We start from the raw sequence: 19,702 nt of genomic DNA on the forward strand, positions 1-19,702 counted from the left end.
GACGTGGGATCCGAATGTTGTCTGAGAGATGGGAAAAAGTCATTGCAAGTGATGGACAGTATTTTAAATAACCTTAAAATTACCATTCTTCTAGAATATATACTTAATTTTTAATAAAAAACGGCGGAAACTTATTTGTACACCTAATATATTAATCGATTAAAAATTTATTAATTATTTTTTATTCTTGTTTTCTCTATTTTTTACGACTCTTTCTGTTTAACGACCGACAAAGCATAGTATAAGTGTTAGATTTAAAACATTTATTTAATACATGCGAATATAAAGGAATTACAAAATTCATTTAGAAGTTATATTAATCGATTAAATTAATTATATATTCTTTTCCTTCGGAAAAGAAAATTTATCGATCGTTATTTTATTTCTGTTTGAAAAAAAAAAAAAGAAACAAATAAAAGCAAGAAAGAAAGAAAGAAAGAAATTATCCTGTTACAAAGAGTTACGTTGCGTGTAATTACGTATGCGGTATACTTCGAAGAAATTTCATGCATTATCTATCGTCGGTGGTGGCAATGACATCAGAGCACAAATACGCACACGTTAAAAAATAATAAACGTGAGCTTCTATAATCTTTACCGATACAACACAACTCATATCTCATAAGACATTTCGTTCTAACAATTCCCTTTTCTCGTTCCCACTCTTTGGTTGGTAGTTGGTCGTTTGCTTCCGTAAACGAAAAAAAATATTCCTATACACCTTTCTTTTTTTTTTTTTTTTAAACCCAACACGCAGCGTATCTTTTTTTTCCTTTTCTTGTTTTTTTTTTTTTTTTTTCTTCTACGTCATTCCGTCTGCATTTTATGATATCAATGCATTTTATTATTTCTTTTTTTTCCTTCTCATTTCTTACTAACAGCAAACCAATTCTATTTCCTATTTACTTTATCAAATTCTATTCGCCAATCTTGCTGGTTCTCCTTTTTCTCTTTTCTTATTTCTGTCGAAAGGAAAATAAGTCGAGCATATTAAATAAGTGATAAGTTATTTACGCGCGCGTACAAAATATTTAAATATAAATAAATAAAAGTATCAAAAATTGAGAGATTTCTTCGAGATTTTGGCATAAATCGATGCGAGAATTTCGTTGTTGATCCACACGCACACACCAACACACATATGCAAATTATATGATTTATTATTAAATTTCGTTTAAACAACGCTATATAACGAATATTTTTCTTCCTTTTTCGTTTCTTTTCTTTTCAGATTAGAAAATAATATAATTAGGTATAGTAACATTTCTCATGTTGAGTATCATTTGGTATAACGAAAAGGAAAAACTAACATAAGTTATCTAGGATCTTTTTATCGCAAACCTCACATATCACAGTGGTTTTGATCATTTGCGGTTCTGATGTGAGATAGATAGATAAAGAGAGAGAGAGAGAGAGAGAGAGAGAGAGAGAGAGGAAAACGACGAAACACTTTATTATACTTTATTCACTTTGGTGCATTTGGACTTTGTGCGCCTGGCCTCGTTTAATATTGTTTTTAGCCCACGACCCGTTGCAGAGTAATAAAATATTAAATCGTCTAAGAGAACAAGTACCAAACGGAAGGTAAGAAAGATCGTCGACACGTCTTGGATTGCCAGAAATAAATCACACGGATGTTATTTATAATTTCATCGAATACAGATAGATATACCTATATATACATACATATATATATTTGTGAATGCAATTTACTAAAAAAAGGAAAGGAAAAAGAACAAAAGTTCAAACAATGTTTCTTATCTCTGTCTTTTCATATTTTTCTAACGCGAATTTCTCCTACGATATACTTAAGTACACGTTTACACACACACACACAACAAATATATACACTAAACACATAGTAGACGAATATATTTATGTACTAGCAGCATAGATCAACAGATAATTAAAAAATTACCTGACTCAGCGGATACGCAGCATTGATAACTACGTAGTTTATCCTTCACACATTCGTACAGACACGTGTATATATATATATATGTTTCTATTTGTTTTTCGACTTGCATCTTCAAGCAAGTCTTTAACGAGATCATTAATAAAGCAACGAAAAGTAATAACAACTACAACAGCAACAACGACGACGACGACGATGACAATTAAATGAAAATTAATGATTACTATGAAACCAAAAAAGAAAAAGGGTTTAAAATAAAATAAAGGTAAAATAGAAAAGAAATGATTAAAAAACAAAAAAGCAAACAACTTACACTTACATTGGTCGAATATCTTAAGCATCGCTTTCTTCAGCTGCATAATCGACGAGCTGATCGTTTGTCGGTTGCGTTTAAACGAAAATATTTTATATTGTTTTTTCTTCTTCTTCTTCTTCTACTTCCACTTCTTTTATATTTAAATAAACAAATCGAAATTATCTGGGACGAACAGATCACTGATCAGTCTTCAATCCTTCTTCGTCTTCGTCGTTCTCCTTTTTTCGACTCGAGTAACGACCATTTAAAGATACTAAATTTCATTCTTCTACTTTTTTTTTTATTTCCTTTTCTCTTTTTACTTTCTTCTACTTTTTTTTTTCTCGTTACCAGATATAAACTCTGTGTCACATAGAATAAAGTTAGACCACGAGATAGAAAAATAATAATAGAAGAAGATAATAATGGTTGGTAAAGAATGGTGGTGAAAAGGGGTGGTCTGAGGGATGGCTAACGGAGAGGGTGAAGGGGGCGGGGTAGTGGGGAAAAAAAAGTGAAGAGAATCGGATCTGTTGGTAGTAAAGAATCTCGTGAAAAGAATAGTTCAAGGAGCTAGAAAAGATTCGAGAGGACATTGAGGTCTCGTTACGAGTGTCCCTACTTTTTCTAGTTCCATCTTCAACATTTTCATCTTTTTCCCCTTTCTTTATTATCCTTTTACTCGATAATCTTCTACCCCACTTCTACTTAATTCTTATTTATTTTTTATTCTTTCTTTCGTTATCCTTTTATTCTTGTCAAAACTTTTTTGACGTTTCTTAAAAACCTATTCCACTTCTTCTTACTTCTTCTTCTTCTTCTTGATTTTTTTCGTAGCAACACTTTTCACAAAAGACGTCGTCGCAGCGTCTACGATGATGCACAATTCGTAATTTTCTTTCACTCTTCTCCACCATCCATCCCCCTATTCTCTCTCTCTCTCTCTCTCTCTTGTTCACTGTTTCGTTAGACGACGTACGTCGGAGCTCTCCGAGGAAGTCGTCGTCACTTCCGGCGCGCTGGAATCCGCACGATGAATGAACTCGTTCGTGTAATCACTCCCACGTACCGAACCGACCTCTCGGGGCAAATTCGCTCCGATAACACCCACGTGGCCTCGACACTCTCTCACTCTCTCTCTCACTCACTCTCGTTTTGTCTCTCGTTCTGTCTAACTGTCTATCTCTCTTTAAAATGATCGAGCGAATACGTGGGATCTTCCCGTGATTCCCTCTTTCCCAATGAGTTAAACACTGTTCCTTTTCTCTTACACTTTATCCATCTATTTATCTATTTATCTATCTATCTATCTGGCTGGCTGTCTGTCTAATTATTTATTTATTTATCTATCGTTGCATGTTCAAATATACGTTTATGATTTGTTTTTTTTCACGAGACGACGACGAAGAAAAAATGAATAATAATGACAGATATCACGTCAAAATCATTCGATATAAAAAAAATTTCACTACCAACGACACACACGACGAAGTCCAATAATATTCGTCTTCGACAAATTATTATTATTCGGTTTTGTTTCTTTTTTCTCTTTTTTCGAAGTTAAATTTTCAATTTAACACGAATAATATATTAGATAGATTATTATTATAATGAATTTGTTTTTTGTTCTCGTTAATATTAAAAACGTGTAAATAAAATAAATATGTATTAGTCGATAGGATAAATTCAAAGTATAAATCTAAACCAGACAACACACACCAACTTCTTTTGTGATCCTTATCGTGGAGGGCTCTCTCAAATTTTGACTGTCAATCCAACTTGATTAACTCGTACTTGTGTTAAATCCAACCTCCTTATCGGCAAGTTTGATTTTAAAACAAAATCCCGAATTCGAAATTAAACACGAGACTGCGTTTATTTAAATACCAGTAGAATGAAAAAGAGAGAGAGAGAGAGAGAGAGGTTTAACGAAACAAATTTTCCAAACTCATGCACACACGTGCGTGTTTTTCTGCGCGTGTATATGCCTGTGTCTCTGTGTGTTTTCCTTCTTCTTTATCTTCTTCTTCTTCTTCTTCTTCTTCTATGTATTTAGAAATTTGTTCCAATGACGTTGCGAGAGGCACGTAATAAAATAAACAAGTATCGTTGATAAACACTATAGAGAAAGAAAGAAAGAGAGAGAGAGAGAGAGAGAGAGAGAGAGAGAAAACGTAAACCGTATAAGAAAGTTTTTAAAAGAAATATATTCACTCTCTATCTTACGAAATGAAAATTTATTAATTTGAAAAAATAATAATAATAATATATAATAATAATAATCTCGTAAAATCCCCCCCCTAATAAATTTTCTTTTTCTTCGTTCTATTTACACATTAATCGTCATTGTTGAAATCTTGAAGAATGATAATGAAACAATAATAATAATAATAATAATAATAATAATATCAATGATAAAACAATAATATTGATAGAAATGCACTATTTGGAATTAAAGCGCATCACAAAACGTGGCGTTTACTACGCGAGCTTGATCGCGACTGCCGAGCAAAGTCGAGTCGAGTCAGAGTGTTGCGCGCTAGACCGAGAGAGAGAGAGAGAGAGAGAAACAGAGACAGACAGACAGAGAGAGAAAAAGAGAGAGAGAGAACGATGCGTCAGGAGTGAGGCTGCTGCTGCTGCTGCTGCTTGGCAAGAAAAGGTTCGAAAGGTGGGGAGTGTATTTCAAACGATGTGATCGAGAAAGAAAGAAAGATGTGTGTATATGAGTGAGTGAGTGAGTGAGTGAGTGAGTGAATGGGTTAAAAAGAGAAGAAGAAGAAAAAGAAGAAGAAGAAGAGAGAGAGAGAGAGAGAGAGGGAGAGAGAGAGAGAGTGAAGAGAGAAAAAAAAAAAAAGGAAAAGGTATGCTCAGTGAAGAAGGATAGATATATATCGCGAGAAGCCAGGTAGAGGAAAGATACACGCAAGAAGGCGCGAACTTGCACGTCTATGCACGATGGTCGACGTAAAGCGTTGAAGAATTGCATACACGAGCATTTTCTTCGTGACGAGTGTGCAGAATTTTGCAATTTCTCGTTTGACTGACGTATCGCGTGCGAAAAAAATGCCCCGACTACTACTAATACTATTACGTTTATTTTACAAGTCGCGCGTGTACGCTTAAGCGTCCTGCCTTCTCACTCCTTCTCGTAGAATCTTGGTGTCACTGTCTTTGTTTCGTCATTTCTCTCTCTCTCTCTTTCTCTCTCTCTCTCTCTCTCTCTCTGTGTCTGTTCATTTTTCCACGAACCCTTCTTCTTCTCTCTCTCGATATTTTATTCTTTTTTAATAAATTTGTGTTTGTGTGCGTGTGTTTTTATTTTTCTTTAATCGTTTCAAGAGATTCGAGTACGATCGTATCAATGAAAAAAAAAAAAAAAAAAAAAAGGGGAAAAGAAAATTTGGTTGAAGTAATGATGATATTATCTCGAATTGTTTGTACGAAATTTATACGAAATTTTGACAATCGTTTGAGTAATCGCACCTATATATTATTGGTAATCATTTTCAAGGTTTTATATTAACGATGTTCGTGAATTTTTCAATTGAATATTTTTTTCCAAAGTAAATTTAACAAAAAATATAATCCATTATACGATTTCAAAGCACAATTTCAATGCAATAAATGCACGACACAAACTTTGAATAGAAACACGATCGAGTGTTTTTTAATAATAATAATAATAATAAAAAAACAGAAGATAGAATGTAAATAATAAGTGTAATAATATTCGATTAAGTTGAATCTCATTACACGTGTCCGATCGTGAACGATTACACCATATCCTTCATTGCCATGCATTTTTATTTTATTCTAATCTTTCTTGTCACGTTTCGCTCGAATGTTAGAAGAAAAAGTTAGTCGAAGATAAATCGATAAATACGGAATAGTGTATCGTTATTTTGACGATGATCGATAGTTACAATTGCTTACTTTTCGGTTGGTACGGGAAAATAAGAAAAATACGATTGAAATAACAAATTGGTAACATGGTACTCTTTTTTTTTTGTCGAGTAATAAATGAGCCGTTTATTTTTGAACGCGAAATAACAAATTGTTACCATAGTATGTAATACGTATACTTTTTTTCTCGAGAAATAAATAAATCGTTTATTTTGAAAGCGACCTAAATCTCTCCCCCGTTTATGTTTAAAATCGAAATATTTCAATAAAACAAAATCACACAGCGTTTCAATGAAATTAATTAAAATATATATATATATATACCTATAGGATATAACCAATCTGTCATAATCCTTGAATGTATATATCTGAATTAAATTAACAAATTCTTATTAAAATAATATTCAAATTATGAACTGAGAGAGACAATTAAGTCAACACTTTCGAAATAAACCATATAAAAAATCGTTAATCGTACGAATCCTTGTGAGTAAATAAAAAAATCGTATTGATTGAAAAATTAATCTTAGAGAGCTTTTTTAAGAGCTTTCGTTGTCAGTTTGACGATTAGACCAACGTCCAAAAGTCGTGTGTGCTTTGTCACTCTGTGGTAGTGTAGCAAGGAAGGAAAAGTTATGATTACGGAGAAACGGCGTCATTAGTCCCGCCTCTCTTGCAACTAGACCCCTTCACCCCCCTTTTCCTATCAACCATCACCATCACAACATACACACACACATATACACCATCGTATCGATCTTTATCATAGGACGTTACGATCTATGAACCTCTCGTTTCACGTAACCTTTGATGTCTTCCTGTATATGTCTCTTCTTCATCGATACACACATGATATCACGCATACTATTTTACACCCAATTATCTATCTAACTATTTCATTAAAAGGTGTATCAATAAATTTATCTTTCTTTTCTTTGCTATATTATTTACTAGGAAACAAAATCTTATTGAATTATATTGATTCGATTTATTAATATTTTATTTCTTTTCTTTTTTTTTTCTGATTAAAACGACACGACACGGACTCGCACGTTCTGTTTCCTCCATTTGGAAAAACCCCATCGGGAATGATATTAGTTTTTTATTTTTTTTTTTCTCTACTTCTTTCGTATTCCATTATTTATTTGGGAAAAGGAGATTTCTTACTAAAAAAAAAAGGTGGTATTTTTTATTAATTTTTCTTTTTGATCTCTCGTTTTGTCCAATTTGATAAAATATAGGAAAGGCTCGTTCGTTTTTTTTCTTCTTTTTTTTTTTATTTCCTATAGCAATTCAATTTATGATAGCTCATTATAACTCTCCCTTCTTTTAATAATATAAAGAATCCTATTAAGGGGATGTCTACTAACAAATTATGAGGATTTGAGGGTTGAAGTATCATATGGGGATACATTAAATCACTTTGTTGGCACCCAAGGTCGCCCTTTTTCAATATAGAAAAAAAGAAAAAAAAAACAAGCCAATTTTTGAAAGTCCAATGAAAGTAAATGCGGAGTCCTAACAAACGACCTTGAGATATCTTGAAAGATAAACATGTTAAAAAGTCAATGAATTCATTACGTAATACGTCGAACATCTATCTAATTAAAAACATGTAATTCATTCAGGAGGAACAAAAAAAATAAGATTCCCCTTGAGATTTGTACCTAGAGAAGATTGATTAGCATCGAAAAATAAGTCTCTTGCAAAATAAAATAAAATACTAATTTGAACTTATGCGAATGGCAAATGGTCTGTAAAATAATTGAATGTAAAAGTTTTAAACGCGAGGCGCATGTTGCATATCGACGATTAACATGATCGTTCCTTCTGATGGATGATCGTCTATTTATTATTTCCTAGAATACATCGGACAAATCGTAATTTACATTAATTACTGTTACTTAAATGCAATAATAAAAAAAAAGAAAAAAAAAAAAAAAAGAAAAAAAAAAACAAAAAAACAAAGCAAACAAATCCGCCGTCTGATCGTTAAAACTCGTAATGAACGTGTCTACCTCCCCCCACTCTGATCCACTCCTTACTCCTGATTGGTTCTAAACGTAGATTTGAAAAATAGGCGCGAGGCCGATGTTACGTTATGATTCCACGTTGCTCCAATGCGCGGCGCTCAAATTCACAGCACAACGCTCATGCTAATAAAATATCGACTGCAATAAAGTAACTCCGGGTACACTTCCGGTATTTTTAAATCATTTTCCTTTTGGGACTTTTTTCTTTTACAATTCGGGAAAAAAAGAAAAAATAGAAACAAAAAGCAAAGATGAAGTAAAAAAATGAAGTGAAAAAAAATGAAATGTAAAAAATGAAATAAAAGATGAAGTGAAAGTTGAAGTAAAAGTTGAAGTGAAAGATAAAGTAAAAGATGAAGTAAAAGATGAAGTGAAAGATGGTCGAGAAGAAGATACGAAGAAAAAGATGACTATGACTATGATGATGATGAAGAAAAAGAAGAAGAAGAAGAAGATGAAGTTTCTAGCTCGTGCGCATACTCGTGCGCATACTCGTGCGCACATTTGCGCGCACGCCCGCGCTTACGTCAGGCGCGCAAGGCCTTCGCTAATCTTCGATAAAGTAAACATGACTTTTATCGTCCCGCCGGTTGTCCGTGTCGCGTAGGTTAACGTTATGGACAATCTCCCTCGACGGGTGAGAGGAGAAATTGCTTGGACAAGTAAAATAGTGTGTAAGTAAGTAAGTAAGTAAGTAAGTAAGTAAGTAAGTACCTTAAATAAGTAACTAAGTAATTATAGTAAGTAAGTATAAATATATGTACGAGTTATACAATGTGTGTAACTTTAACGTAAATAGTATTTTAAAATTTGTTTCTTTTTATTTTACTATAAAAATAAAATAGGATAAAAATAAAAGAGAAAAAGAAAGATAGAGAGATAGATAGAAAAAAAGGAAAAAGAATCAGAAAATCATTTTTCTTTTTACATAAGCCAAAGTAAATTGAAATGAAAAATAAGTTCTCACCCGAGGGTGTCGAAACGAAATGGCAAAGTGCACGATGAATGTGTTTTTCAAATCGACAAAATATTATACATATATCCACACAAAGAAAAAAAACAACAAAATGAGTAAAATGTTGAGAGAAAGAGAATATAAAAATCGTATTTTCATTAAATCCAAAGTAAACGAATAAAAATAAGTATAAACTGGATGACGTTGTTTAAATGAAATGAAATACAATAGAATTGTTATCAATATATATACGAAATATTGTATTATTTCAAAGAATCAAAATAAATGAGAATGAAAGAAAGAAATGAGTGATGGGGGAAAGAAAGAGAGTTGATTTTTCAAATAAAAAGTCGAGAAATTTTGTCAAGCGAGGAAAACGTTATCTATTTGGTTGTCGTTAAGTGTGTGTATGTAAGCTGGTGTCGCCTCGTGCACGATAAGGACGCATACGCATATTTACATAAGTATATGAGCGCGTCCGGGTGAGGAAAAGGATAAGAAGAAGTGAATAAAAGTATGAAGAGAGAGAGAGAAAAGGAAACGCGTTTTTCAAACGTAAACGAATGTGAAATAATGCTATCGAATCAAGAACAAGAAAAGAAAAATTGGCAGAAGTAGAAGAAGAAGAAGAAGAAGATGAAGACGAAGTAAAATAATTTATTTCATGTATCATTAACTTCAAATCGGATAATTATGTCTATCATTCTTTACATACGTATGTAATTATGTATGTTTGAATGAATATGTGTGTGTGTGTGTGTGTGTATGTGTACATAGCCAATAAGAATTTAATTATGTAAGAAAGACATATTAATGATTCATATATTACCATTATTTCCGACTTGGCGCCTCTTAATTTTTTTTTTTGTAATACTCCTCAATTCCTGCATATAGTATAATATGATAATATACTCGTTCGAATTTTAACGAATTAAACGGTCCTTGAATTTTTTGTTCGTACAATTTTGAAATCTTTTAGATTATATATTACTTGTTTGTTCCTTTAGAAGTCTCATACTTTTTTTTTTCTTGCTGTTTAATTAATATTTCTTATTTTTACAAATTAATATATACCTATATATATATATATATATAGATATAAATCGTGTACGTAATCGTTATACTTTTCTATAATTTCCAACTATCGTGAATGATTTCTTTTTTTTAGATTATTTTTAATTCTAACTTGTTAAGAGTTCGATCGGTCGATTAATTTTTCTTTTTATTTTCTACAATTTTAAAATTGTTTTTGTATCGTATACGTAACTTGTTTGTTTCTCGTAATATCTAATATTTTGTATTATTTTAGTTATTTACAAGTTCAAAGTAAAATATCTCGCACGTCATAGTTCTACTTCAATAATTTTTATCGATCCCTAAGCGCGTTTCTTAGGATTTATTATAATTCTAATTCACCTTAGTTCTTACTAGATCCCATCCGTTAATCGCATAACTTTTTCTTCTTTTTTTTCATTCTTCTTTTATTCTTTTCTTTTTTTATACTATTATTACACGCTTTTCCGTTAAATAAGGCGTAAACGTCGAGCTAACGCGCCTACGTTTTTAATGTTTCTCGGGCAACACGATAAAAATATCGATTACGCTAGTTCCTTTAGAATCTATTTGATCTCACTTAGGGTATATATATATTTACAGAAACTTTTCAAAAAAATATCAGAGATTGCAATGCTATAAATTGTACAACTTTGCTTTTTCTTTGAAAAGTTTCGCTAAATATTTTTTATACTTTTAGCAAACGCATTTTAATGATTTTTATATTAAATTAAAGTGCACTCTTTTGTCTAGGCGTAGAATACCATATTGAGTTATAAATTTAGCATGTAAACTTCATAAAATGTCAGAGAATGCAATGCTGTAAATTGTGCATCTTTGCAATTTCTTTCAAAAGTTTCGATAAATATTTTTTATACTTTTAGTAAACGCATTTTAATAATTTTTATATTAAATTAAAGTGCACTCTTTTGTCTACACGTAGAGTACCTTTTCGCGTTATAAATCGAAAATAATTATAAATTAATTTTTAAATAGTAATTTGATATTCTATAGAATATCAAAGTATTATGTTCGATGCCTAGGAAAAATTGGAAGAATTTTTCAATTTCCTATATCACCTGAAGACTCTTTGCATTCATATTAATGCCGAGGAATTTACTAGCAATGACTGATTTCCGGGTTTGACGGTAACATATATATAATATGTATGAAAATATTTGTTTTTAAAATCATTTTGTCGTGACTTGAAACGATTCAATTCGATCTCTGCTCGACTTTTGAATGAACATCATATAAGAAAATAGTTTCACGTGAATTAATTAAAAAGTTAATTACACGATCTAAGGAATACAAATGACGATTACAACAAAATGAATAAATATAATGAAATAAAATGAATAAATAATGTATCAATATCTAGACGATAACGCAATCTTAACGTTCGGTTGATTGAATATACGAATAAACAACAAGGAATTAAAAAACAAAACAAAATAAAAAAGGAACAAGAAATAACAGATACTTTAATGATTGCTTGGAAGAAAATAGGAAGGAGAATTGTTGTTTTGTTGTAAGAATAATTGATGGACGAATGAAAAATGAGAGAGAAAAATTCGTGATAAGAGGGTTGGGGGGGGGGGTTATATCTTTGTTGGGTCACGTTTTTATGACTTTTATTCTATATAAATAAATATATAATATATTTAAAATATATATTTAAATATACTTATATTTATTTTCTATAGATATACGTGTTTGTAACGTTTACTACTAGCATGAGTGCGTGAATACGTCATTTGTGTTCGTCAGTGCGTTCACGACAGCAAAAGCGGAAGAGAGGGAAAGAGAGAAAGAAACGACTGACTGGCTTTGCCAGTCAAGTTTTCACAAGAACGACATGTATATCTCTGTGTGTGATGTGTGTGTGCATGTATATATATATGTAAGCATATACATGAGAGAGTCCAAGTCTCTACTAGCAAGTTATGTAACCGATGAAGTAGAGAGCAGCATTCGGAATATCGTGCCGACACGTCGGAGCTTCGTTCAACACTCTAAACGTCTTCCACTTTCCTGTAAAAACCGAATTTTACCGATATTCCCCATAGAGTGAGGAAACATTTTTCAAAAATCCCATTTTCCAAGTCAAATAAACTTTGATATTGTATATTTTAAAATATTTCATTTCTCTCTTTACGTCAATACACATTGAATAATATTTTCTAGGATTTGGTTTTTTTTTTTTTTTTTTTTCTATTTTTTCATTTCTCTTATCGTTATTTCATAGTATAAAAAATGAAATAGTAATTGTAATTTTATTGATAGGTTAATTTATTAGAGGTGTACGTAAGTGAACACCTTTTATAAAATAACAGAAATGAAAGTGGATAAAAAAAGTGTAAGAGAGAGAGAGAGAGAGAGAGATAGAGATAGAGATAGAGGTGAGTTGTTATTTGAATAAAAAGCAGTTTTAAAATTAACATATGGAATATGTTTACAGTTGATTGAATTAATTAGGACGTTTTAAAGATTTGGATGAAGATGTTTGTGGAGGAAATATTGTGTGTATACTCCACAGTTTTATAATATATTAATTATAATTGAGAGATTTTTGAAAATGTATATGATTAGAATTTAGATCTGTTTTTTCTTCTTCTTTTTTTTTTTTAAATATGATTGATAAACATATAAAATAATTTTGATTGGCTTGAAGTTATGCCTTTATTAAGTGTACAATGTTTTTGTAATATTATCTCGAGAGAGAACTAAATTAAAAATAAAATCAAATAAATATACAAACTATAGAATTATAAATGATACGATAGTCAAATTAAAAGCACAAACAACACTATAACCTTTTGCGATGATATTTTTAAAACGTGATTTATAAATTATAATCGATCATAACACTTGCTATTCTAGTTTTTTTTACACGCACGCTCAGACACATTTTTTGTATCCCTTTCTCTTTCTTTCTCTACAAATATCCTTTCGAATCCTATGGTAGTCATGAAATTCTTACGTTTTTGTTAAAAATTTATTAATTAAAATTAATACTGTTATTTTTTAATAAAGTATCCTTTGGCGTTTACGATCTGTGCTTAAAAATAATCTAATTTTTATCCACGTAATACGTTACTCATAAATTTTGATTAACTCTGACTCGCTGCTGTGTGTATTATAACAAAATTTTCTTTTTTTTTTCTTAACTTTTATTGAAACGTTTGCGCGTATTCAAAAGTATAGAATTTAATTAATTACTATATTTTTGATCTTTTACATTTAATTAATAAACCGTTCTCACAAGCAACAGAGATTATGATTTCAATTGAAACTTTTGTTAGTTCGTAACAAAACATTTCATTAACGATTAATTCTTTTATGAGATTGAAAATAATTATTAATACCGTTGAAAATGAAAAGAATATTTGTAACCGTTGAATAATAAATGCAATTCGTTTATCTTTAACTTTTTAGATTAAAAATAAATTCTGTAGAGATGATTAAATTCAGTACACCTAAATAAAAGAAAAAAAAGAAACAGACATGCATAACTGTTGAATAATAAATGCATTAGAGATTAAAAAATCAAATTTTAAATGAAAAATAATCGATATTATCATAACTTCTTATTAAATCCTTTTTTAAACAATCTAAAGAACCCCTCATTAATTTTCTTCAACTATTTTCACATTACATAATTAAATTGAAATCAACGAATAATCGAAAGTCAAAAATCAGATGAATTTTCAATTTGAAGATGAAAACGATTGAAGGAAGAGAGGGGATAAGTGGGTAGGGGGGGGATGCGAATTTTGAAAATTGACCACTCGCCATGAGCGATGATTTTTCTCTTTTGAATGGAAATAAAATGAATGAAAAAAAAAAGATGGAAGTACTGTGGACGTACATTGCGCAATACCGCAATTTCATTGCGGATGTCGCCGTTCTTGTCGGAGTTGGAAACAAAAAGAAAAAAAAAAGGAAAAAAATAATGAGAAATGTTGAAAAGCGCGGGCGTTGTCCGGTCGCGGTCGTACGAGTCGAGAACGATCGTCTGCAGTTCGAGGATTACCTCACATTTCAGGAAACGTTGCATTAACTGCATTCCACCCCTCTCTACTTCTTCCTCTTCTCCCACTCTTCTTCTTCTTGTTCTTCTTCTTTTTCCTCTGTCTGTTCGTTGTCGCAGACGTTTTTACACGAACACGTGAAAGTAACTAGGGAAAGATACTTATGTTCATTTTTGTTTTTTATTTCTAAACAAAACTCAGTATCAGGTATTAAATTCATTAAAAAAAAATAATTAAAATTACAAACACAACTCGATATACTTCAGGCTATGTTATTATATTGACACTTTGAGACAGACAATTATTGAAGTTATACTTATTTTGGCGAGTTTTGAAAGTGAGGTTAGATGCGACCGAAAAATCGACACCACGAAGTTGTCAATAATTTACGATGCGCGGGATAATTGAAATTATTTTTGAGATTATTGAGATTATTGAAATTATATTCGTTTTGGTATGCTAAAGAAGAATAACTTATTACGTGCGTACATAAGTACACAGATCAGTTTTATTTTTTCTAGAAAATAACCACACACCCACGTTGCGAATAATTTTTATTTCTTTTTAAATTGCACGTATAATAATAATTCAATTAAATTTTTTTAATTATATATTACACATTTTTAATACCGCCCTCAGAATTAATATAACGTTTATATTTATTATTCTTGGAAAGAGAGAAAGATAACGAATTTGTTAAACGATTAATAATTACTTACAACAAATTTATTTCTAATTTAATTAAATTTCATATCCGTGTCAGAGAAAAATATGATAAAAATGATACGACAAAAATTTAATATGTTTCAAAATCTTCTATATATTATTTCGTTGATAATCGATCTCATGTGTTCCAACGGCAAGGATATTTTTTCGATGTTCGCGTCGTGATAAATGCGAAACGAGAAAAGAAAATAAAAACAGGAAGAAGTAGAAATAGAAGGATAAAAAGAATAAGAATAATAATAATAAAAAGAATAAGAAGAAGATTTCTCTTTCATGATCGTTACCTCACCAACATAGAAACAGGCATCGTGCCGACGATAAATAAGAGACGTGACGACAATCGTGAATTTCTGAATAACCGATTCAATTACTTTTTCAATTTAGTGTTAGTTGAGAATTCATTATAGGTAAGTGTATTTGGAGAGTTTGCAATAGTAACATAGGTTTACATCTGTCAAAGGAAATCTAATGAAAGTTTTACATGATAGAACATCTATAAAAGAAAATCATAATAAAAGTAAAATAAAAATAAAGTACAACAAGGAACAAAGAGAACATGGAACACACTAATAACACATGAACACGTGAACATGAACACATGATAGATAGATAGATGGAAAGAAATAAAAGGAATGAAAAAGATAGAAAAACATGAAATCGTAGCGACTACCAGACGCCAAGATTTGTTCCACGTGACTTGTCGGCTCTCGTTTCCGCTTTCCAGTCGCATGACGGACTACAAGGAATGAAACCATTGACGCGTTTCCGGCCACACCACGAGGACAAACGTGACAAAGTACAAAAGAAGACGTAGAATAGAAGCAGGAACATTTAAATCAAAGGTAACTAACGTTTCCTCTTATTACCGAATCATTGGAAAAAATTGGATTTAAAAAAAAAAAAAAAAATAAGTAAGATAGAATATGAAAGAATGAAAAACAGAAAAGAATACCCAACCATCCTTTTATTCGATATTCAATTTGTTCGTTCGTTCGTTCGTTCGTTCGTTCGTTCGTTCGTTCGTTTTTTTTCTCAGTTTCTTAATCTTCTACGAGATTTTTCTATTCGAAGAACGAGAACCATTTCTTTTTCTTTCTCTATTTTTTTTTTTTCTTTTTATGTGAGTAGGAGGAAGGTAGCATGGTTAGACCTTTCTTGTTCGGTTTGAAATTTAAAGGGTTTAACGAGTGTGCCATTTTTAACGAGATTGTTAAGAAGGGTGCATATATATATATATATATATATATATATATATATATATATGTATGTATATATATACTCTCTTACTTATATACTAACATTTACTTATTTACTTACTTACTTAGAATACTTATTGAAAAGTACCATGAACATAAGCCGCAAGACGTTTCTTAATCTTGCGATTAGCTGCGGAAACGCGTGCTCTGGATTCCACGATATTTTCGCTTGAAAGGAAGGAAAGAAAGAAAGGAAGAAAGGAAAGAAGGAAAATGACAAAGAAAAAAAAAGGAACAATAACAACAACAACAACAAAAAAAAAAGGAGGTCATGAAATCGTCGTTTCGTTTCCGACAGAATGTGATTAAACCGGATGAGACGGTACGATGACCAGATAGGACAAAATCTACCGAGGGAAACAAAAGTTTATTAACTAATGATACTCTGAATATTATCTTTTTATTTTCTTTATTTCAAATACCTTTCTATAAAAAAAATTCTATTTGTAGGGGTCAAGGGGTGGAAAAAAAACAATTCTTTCTCACGTCTGATGCATCTAAGAAAAATTTTATTTTCAACAAGATAAACGCACGAATGATAATTAAAATAAATTGTAAATAATTTTGAAAGTTAGACAAATTTTGTAACCTAATACGAATTTATTGTTACTCTAGTAAAAAGAATTGCAAAATGATTATAATTAAAATTATTCTCATCCACTCGTGAGTTGTTTTTATCAAAATAAATTAAATAGAACGATGGGAGGGGGGAAGATATTGTTGACCGAACAAAATACGAATAATATTATTCTGATAAAAAGAAGTTAATAATCTATTTGGACAGTAAAAAAAAAAAAAGAAAAATAAAGAAACGGATGTGGTGCGAGGAGTTTAATTTCTTAAAGTGGTCAACTATGGTCAACTGACCTAAAGACGATTAGGCATAACACGTTGTTCTTGCACGTTAAAATGTGAAGGAAAGAGAGAGAACTATGCGGAAACGGCTGAGACGAAAAACAAACAAAAAAAATAAAAAAAAATAGGGATTACCGCAAAAGTTGCAACGTGACACGTTATTATGTTCCACAATATCGTACATGTGTCATCGTCTAAACGATCGTTTTAATCATTCAGGTTACTAGGTCACGATACTATTTCTTTTCCTTGTATTTTTTGTTACGTAACAATCTATGCAACAATTTTTCTCTAAGATATTCTCCAGTACATTTATTAGTTTATTCGAAAAGTCAAATTATAAAGAAACATTTTTAAACGATGCTTTCATAATACTTTTTCTTTTTTACTAAATTAAAATATTTGTTGATAAATTTTGAAATTATTCGATACTTGTGACGTATTGATTTATAACAGAAAATTACTTTTCTTGAATTTATATTAAATAAACATAAATTAATTTCACTATTAATATTTCTATATAATATTTTCTTATACTTTTATGCATTCTTAGACGTGTGTGATAGTAAATAATTAATGTTAATAAAATACTTCGAACAAATTTTTAAATTGAACAGAAAATATAAAATCTTGTATTTGATTACGTTTTGTCGAGGAGAAAAAAAATGTGTTTAGAAATAACCGAAAGGAGGAAAAAGAGTTGAAAAGTGGTTGTACGCGTAACGATTCGTCTCGTTTGAAAAGGATTCATTGAGAGATGCAGGATTGACCGGCCGAGGTTAATAAGTTGGGGTCAAGTGCACTCGTATCGGATTAAGCCGGTCGCGGAGAAATTGACCTCCGGCCAATTGCATGGGTTCTCTCCGTTCGCGAGTCTGCCAGATGTGTGGCAAATAACTAGAATAAATAGACTTTGCAGGTCAACTAGAATGTTTCCTAACTTCTGATCTTTAAATTGTCTCTCATTAAAATAATCTTTCATAAGATCCATTAAGCATTGTTAACATCTCATAAAACTTTGACACTCTATTTAATGACATTTATTTTATATTAGATTATAGTCGATAAATTGATCAGAAATCTTCTTCAATCCGGAATTTTCTTCCTAAAACTTAATCATCGTACTTATTGTTTTATTCTATCAACTACTGTTAATATTTATAAATTTTAATCAAAGATTTATCTTTAGATAATATATTATAAGATAATATTTTGAAATATTCGTAAAAAAGAAGTTAAAAGAAATAGGATTTGCAAAGAGATATCGAAAGATTATAATTTCTTTTATTATTCGATTAATAACTTAAATCTTGTGTCACCAAAATACAGAAAGTTTCATTAGTTTAATAATTGAAATTATTCTTATAGACTCATTCAGCTTTAAATGTTAATTTGAAATGAATTTAATGAATCACAGTGTGTGTGAATGTTCAATGTATTATCATATATAATTTATTTAGTAATACGTTTTATTCAAATGAATTGATGTATATATATTATCGTTGAAATTAATTAAGGAAATGAATTTGCAAAACGTACGATTCAAATTATTCTTACTTATCAGTGAAATCTAATGATTGATGACACTTTGTTCTTACGACATTTAAATGTGCAGTCACATTTTTTGAAATTCTGCTTAGATTAGTATCAAGGGATTGTTTTATTGCAGTTTGACGTAAAAATATTTTTACAATAGGGACCCCTTTAACGATACTTTGACTATACGGAAATAGTTAATGTGCACATTATCTAAATAAAATGCACAAAAATTCTTGATTTCATACGTTAACGGAACAAACCAGTTAATGTGAAGATTAGCTAAATACTTTATTACTTTAACTGTAAAGATATTTTTAAATGAAATCGTTAACATACCCGGCTTCCTGCGCGAGCTCCACAGCACGGGGGGGTGCGCGGAGGCGGCGACGGCAACGGAGGGCTTACCACCAGAGGCAGCCAGCTTGACTGCGTTCGGCAAACCTAAACGAAATAAGGAATATTTGATTATTTCATTTATATCAATTAGTAAATCAAATAACAAAGTCTAACACGACATCCGACTAAACACAATTACCAATTCTACGTGTTTAATATTCCAAGTAAAAATGGATACATTATTTGATTATTTATTTGATTTATTTGTAATTTTTAATCAAATACTAACAACCCTTAAATCAATTTGGCAATTAACGTATGTTAAAAGTTATGCTTTAATAATTAATATTTAAATTTTCTATTTTGTGTGTAGAATCTCAGGGGTTGTAGATACCTGATATCATTTATTTCTTTATTTGAAATTTGTAATTTTTAAATAATTCCATAAATCGAGAGAATAAGCAAAGAAAAGAGAAATACAAAATGTTGAAAAATATTCAAGGGAGGGCTTGGTTCAAAAATCAATGTACAATCTTAATAAACAACTCTGCTCTTTTTTTCTTTTCGTATATCTTATACTCTTATTTATTTTACAGTTTTCTTTTTTGTTATCAGAATAATACAACGCACCGTACAAAAAATCCAATAGTCCAAGGAAGAGACAAAAAATGTTAAAAAGGACAAAAAAAACAGTCACCCCTCGCAATATGGTTTTCGAAAGGGTAGCAGGCAGGGCACTGTTCGTGCCACAAATGCTTCGATCCTGTGGTTCTTCTTTTTTTCTTTTTTTTTGTTTTTT

At 30.7% G+C, this 19,702-nt stretch overlaps 1 protein-coding gene and 1 long non-coding RNA gene across 5 annotated transcripts in view; one reads left to right on the forward strand and one right to left on the reverse strand.

Annotated features, from left to right (window-relative positions):
- The window catches only part of LOC106786211 (dual 3',5'-cyclic-AMP and -GMP phosphodiesterase 11-like), a 43,838-nt gene extending 39,469 nt beyond the window's left edge, over positions 1-4,369 (reverse strand). The window contains exon 1 of the mRNA XM_014747351.1: positions 2,229-4,369. Coding sequence (XP_014602837.1) covers positions 2,229-2,274 — 46 coding nt within the window. The 5' untranslated portion in view covers positions 2,275-4,369. The remainder of the gene's footprint in view (positions 1-2,228) is intronic.
- A 4,165-nt stretch (positions 4,370-8,534) lies between these two features.
- Positions 8,535-16,664, forward strand: LOC106786216. Of its 4 annotated transcripts, XR_001381628.1 has the most exons (4): positions 8,535-8,827; positions 15,642-15,759; positions 16,243-16,495; positions 16,624-16,664. It is a non-coding gene; the product is annotated as an uncharacterized LOC106786216 (long non-coding RNA). The 4 variants fall into 4 exon arrangements; XR_001381627.1 differs by lacking the exon at positions 16,624-16,664 and having other exon boundaries at positions 8,535-8,835; positions 16,243-16,617; XR_001381625.1 differs by lacking the exon at positions 16,624-16,664 and having other exon boundaries at positions 16,243-16,617.
- Positions 16,665-19,702: the final 3,038 nt, after the last annotated feature.

The sequence above is a fragment of the Polistes canadensis genome, unplaced genomic scaffold (genome assembly GCF_001313835.1).
Source record: "Polistes canadensis isolate GaletaPanama2010 unplaced genomic scaffold, ASM131383v1 scaffold_68, whole genome shotgun sequence".
Taxonomy (NCBI): Eukaryota; Metazoa; Arthropoda; class Insecta; order Hymenoptera; family Vespidae; genus Polistes; species Polistes canadensis.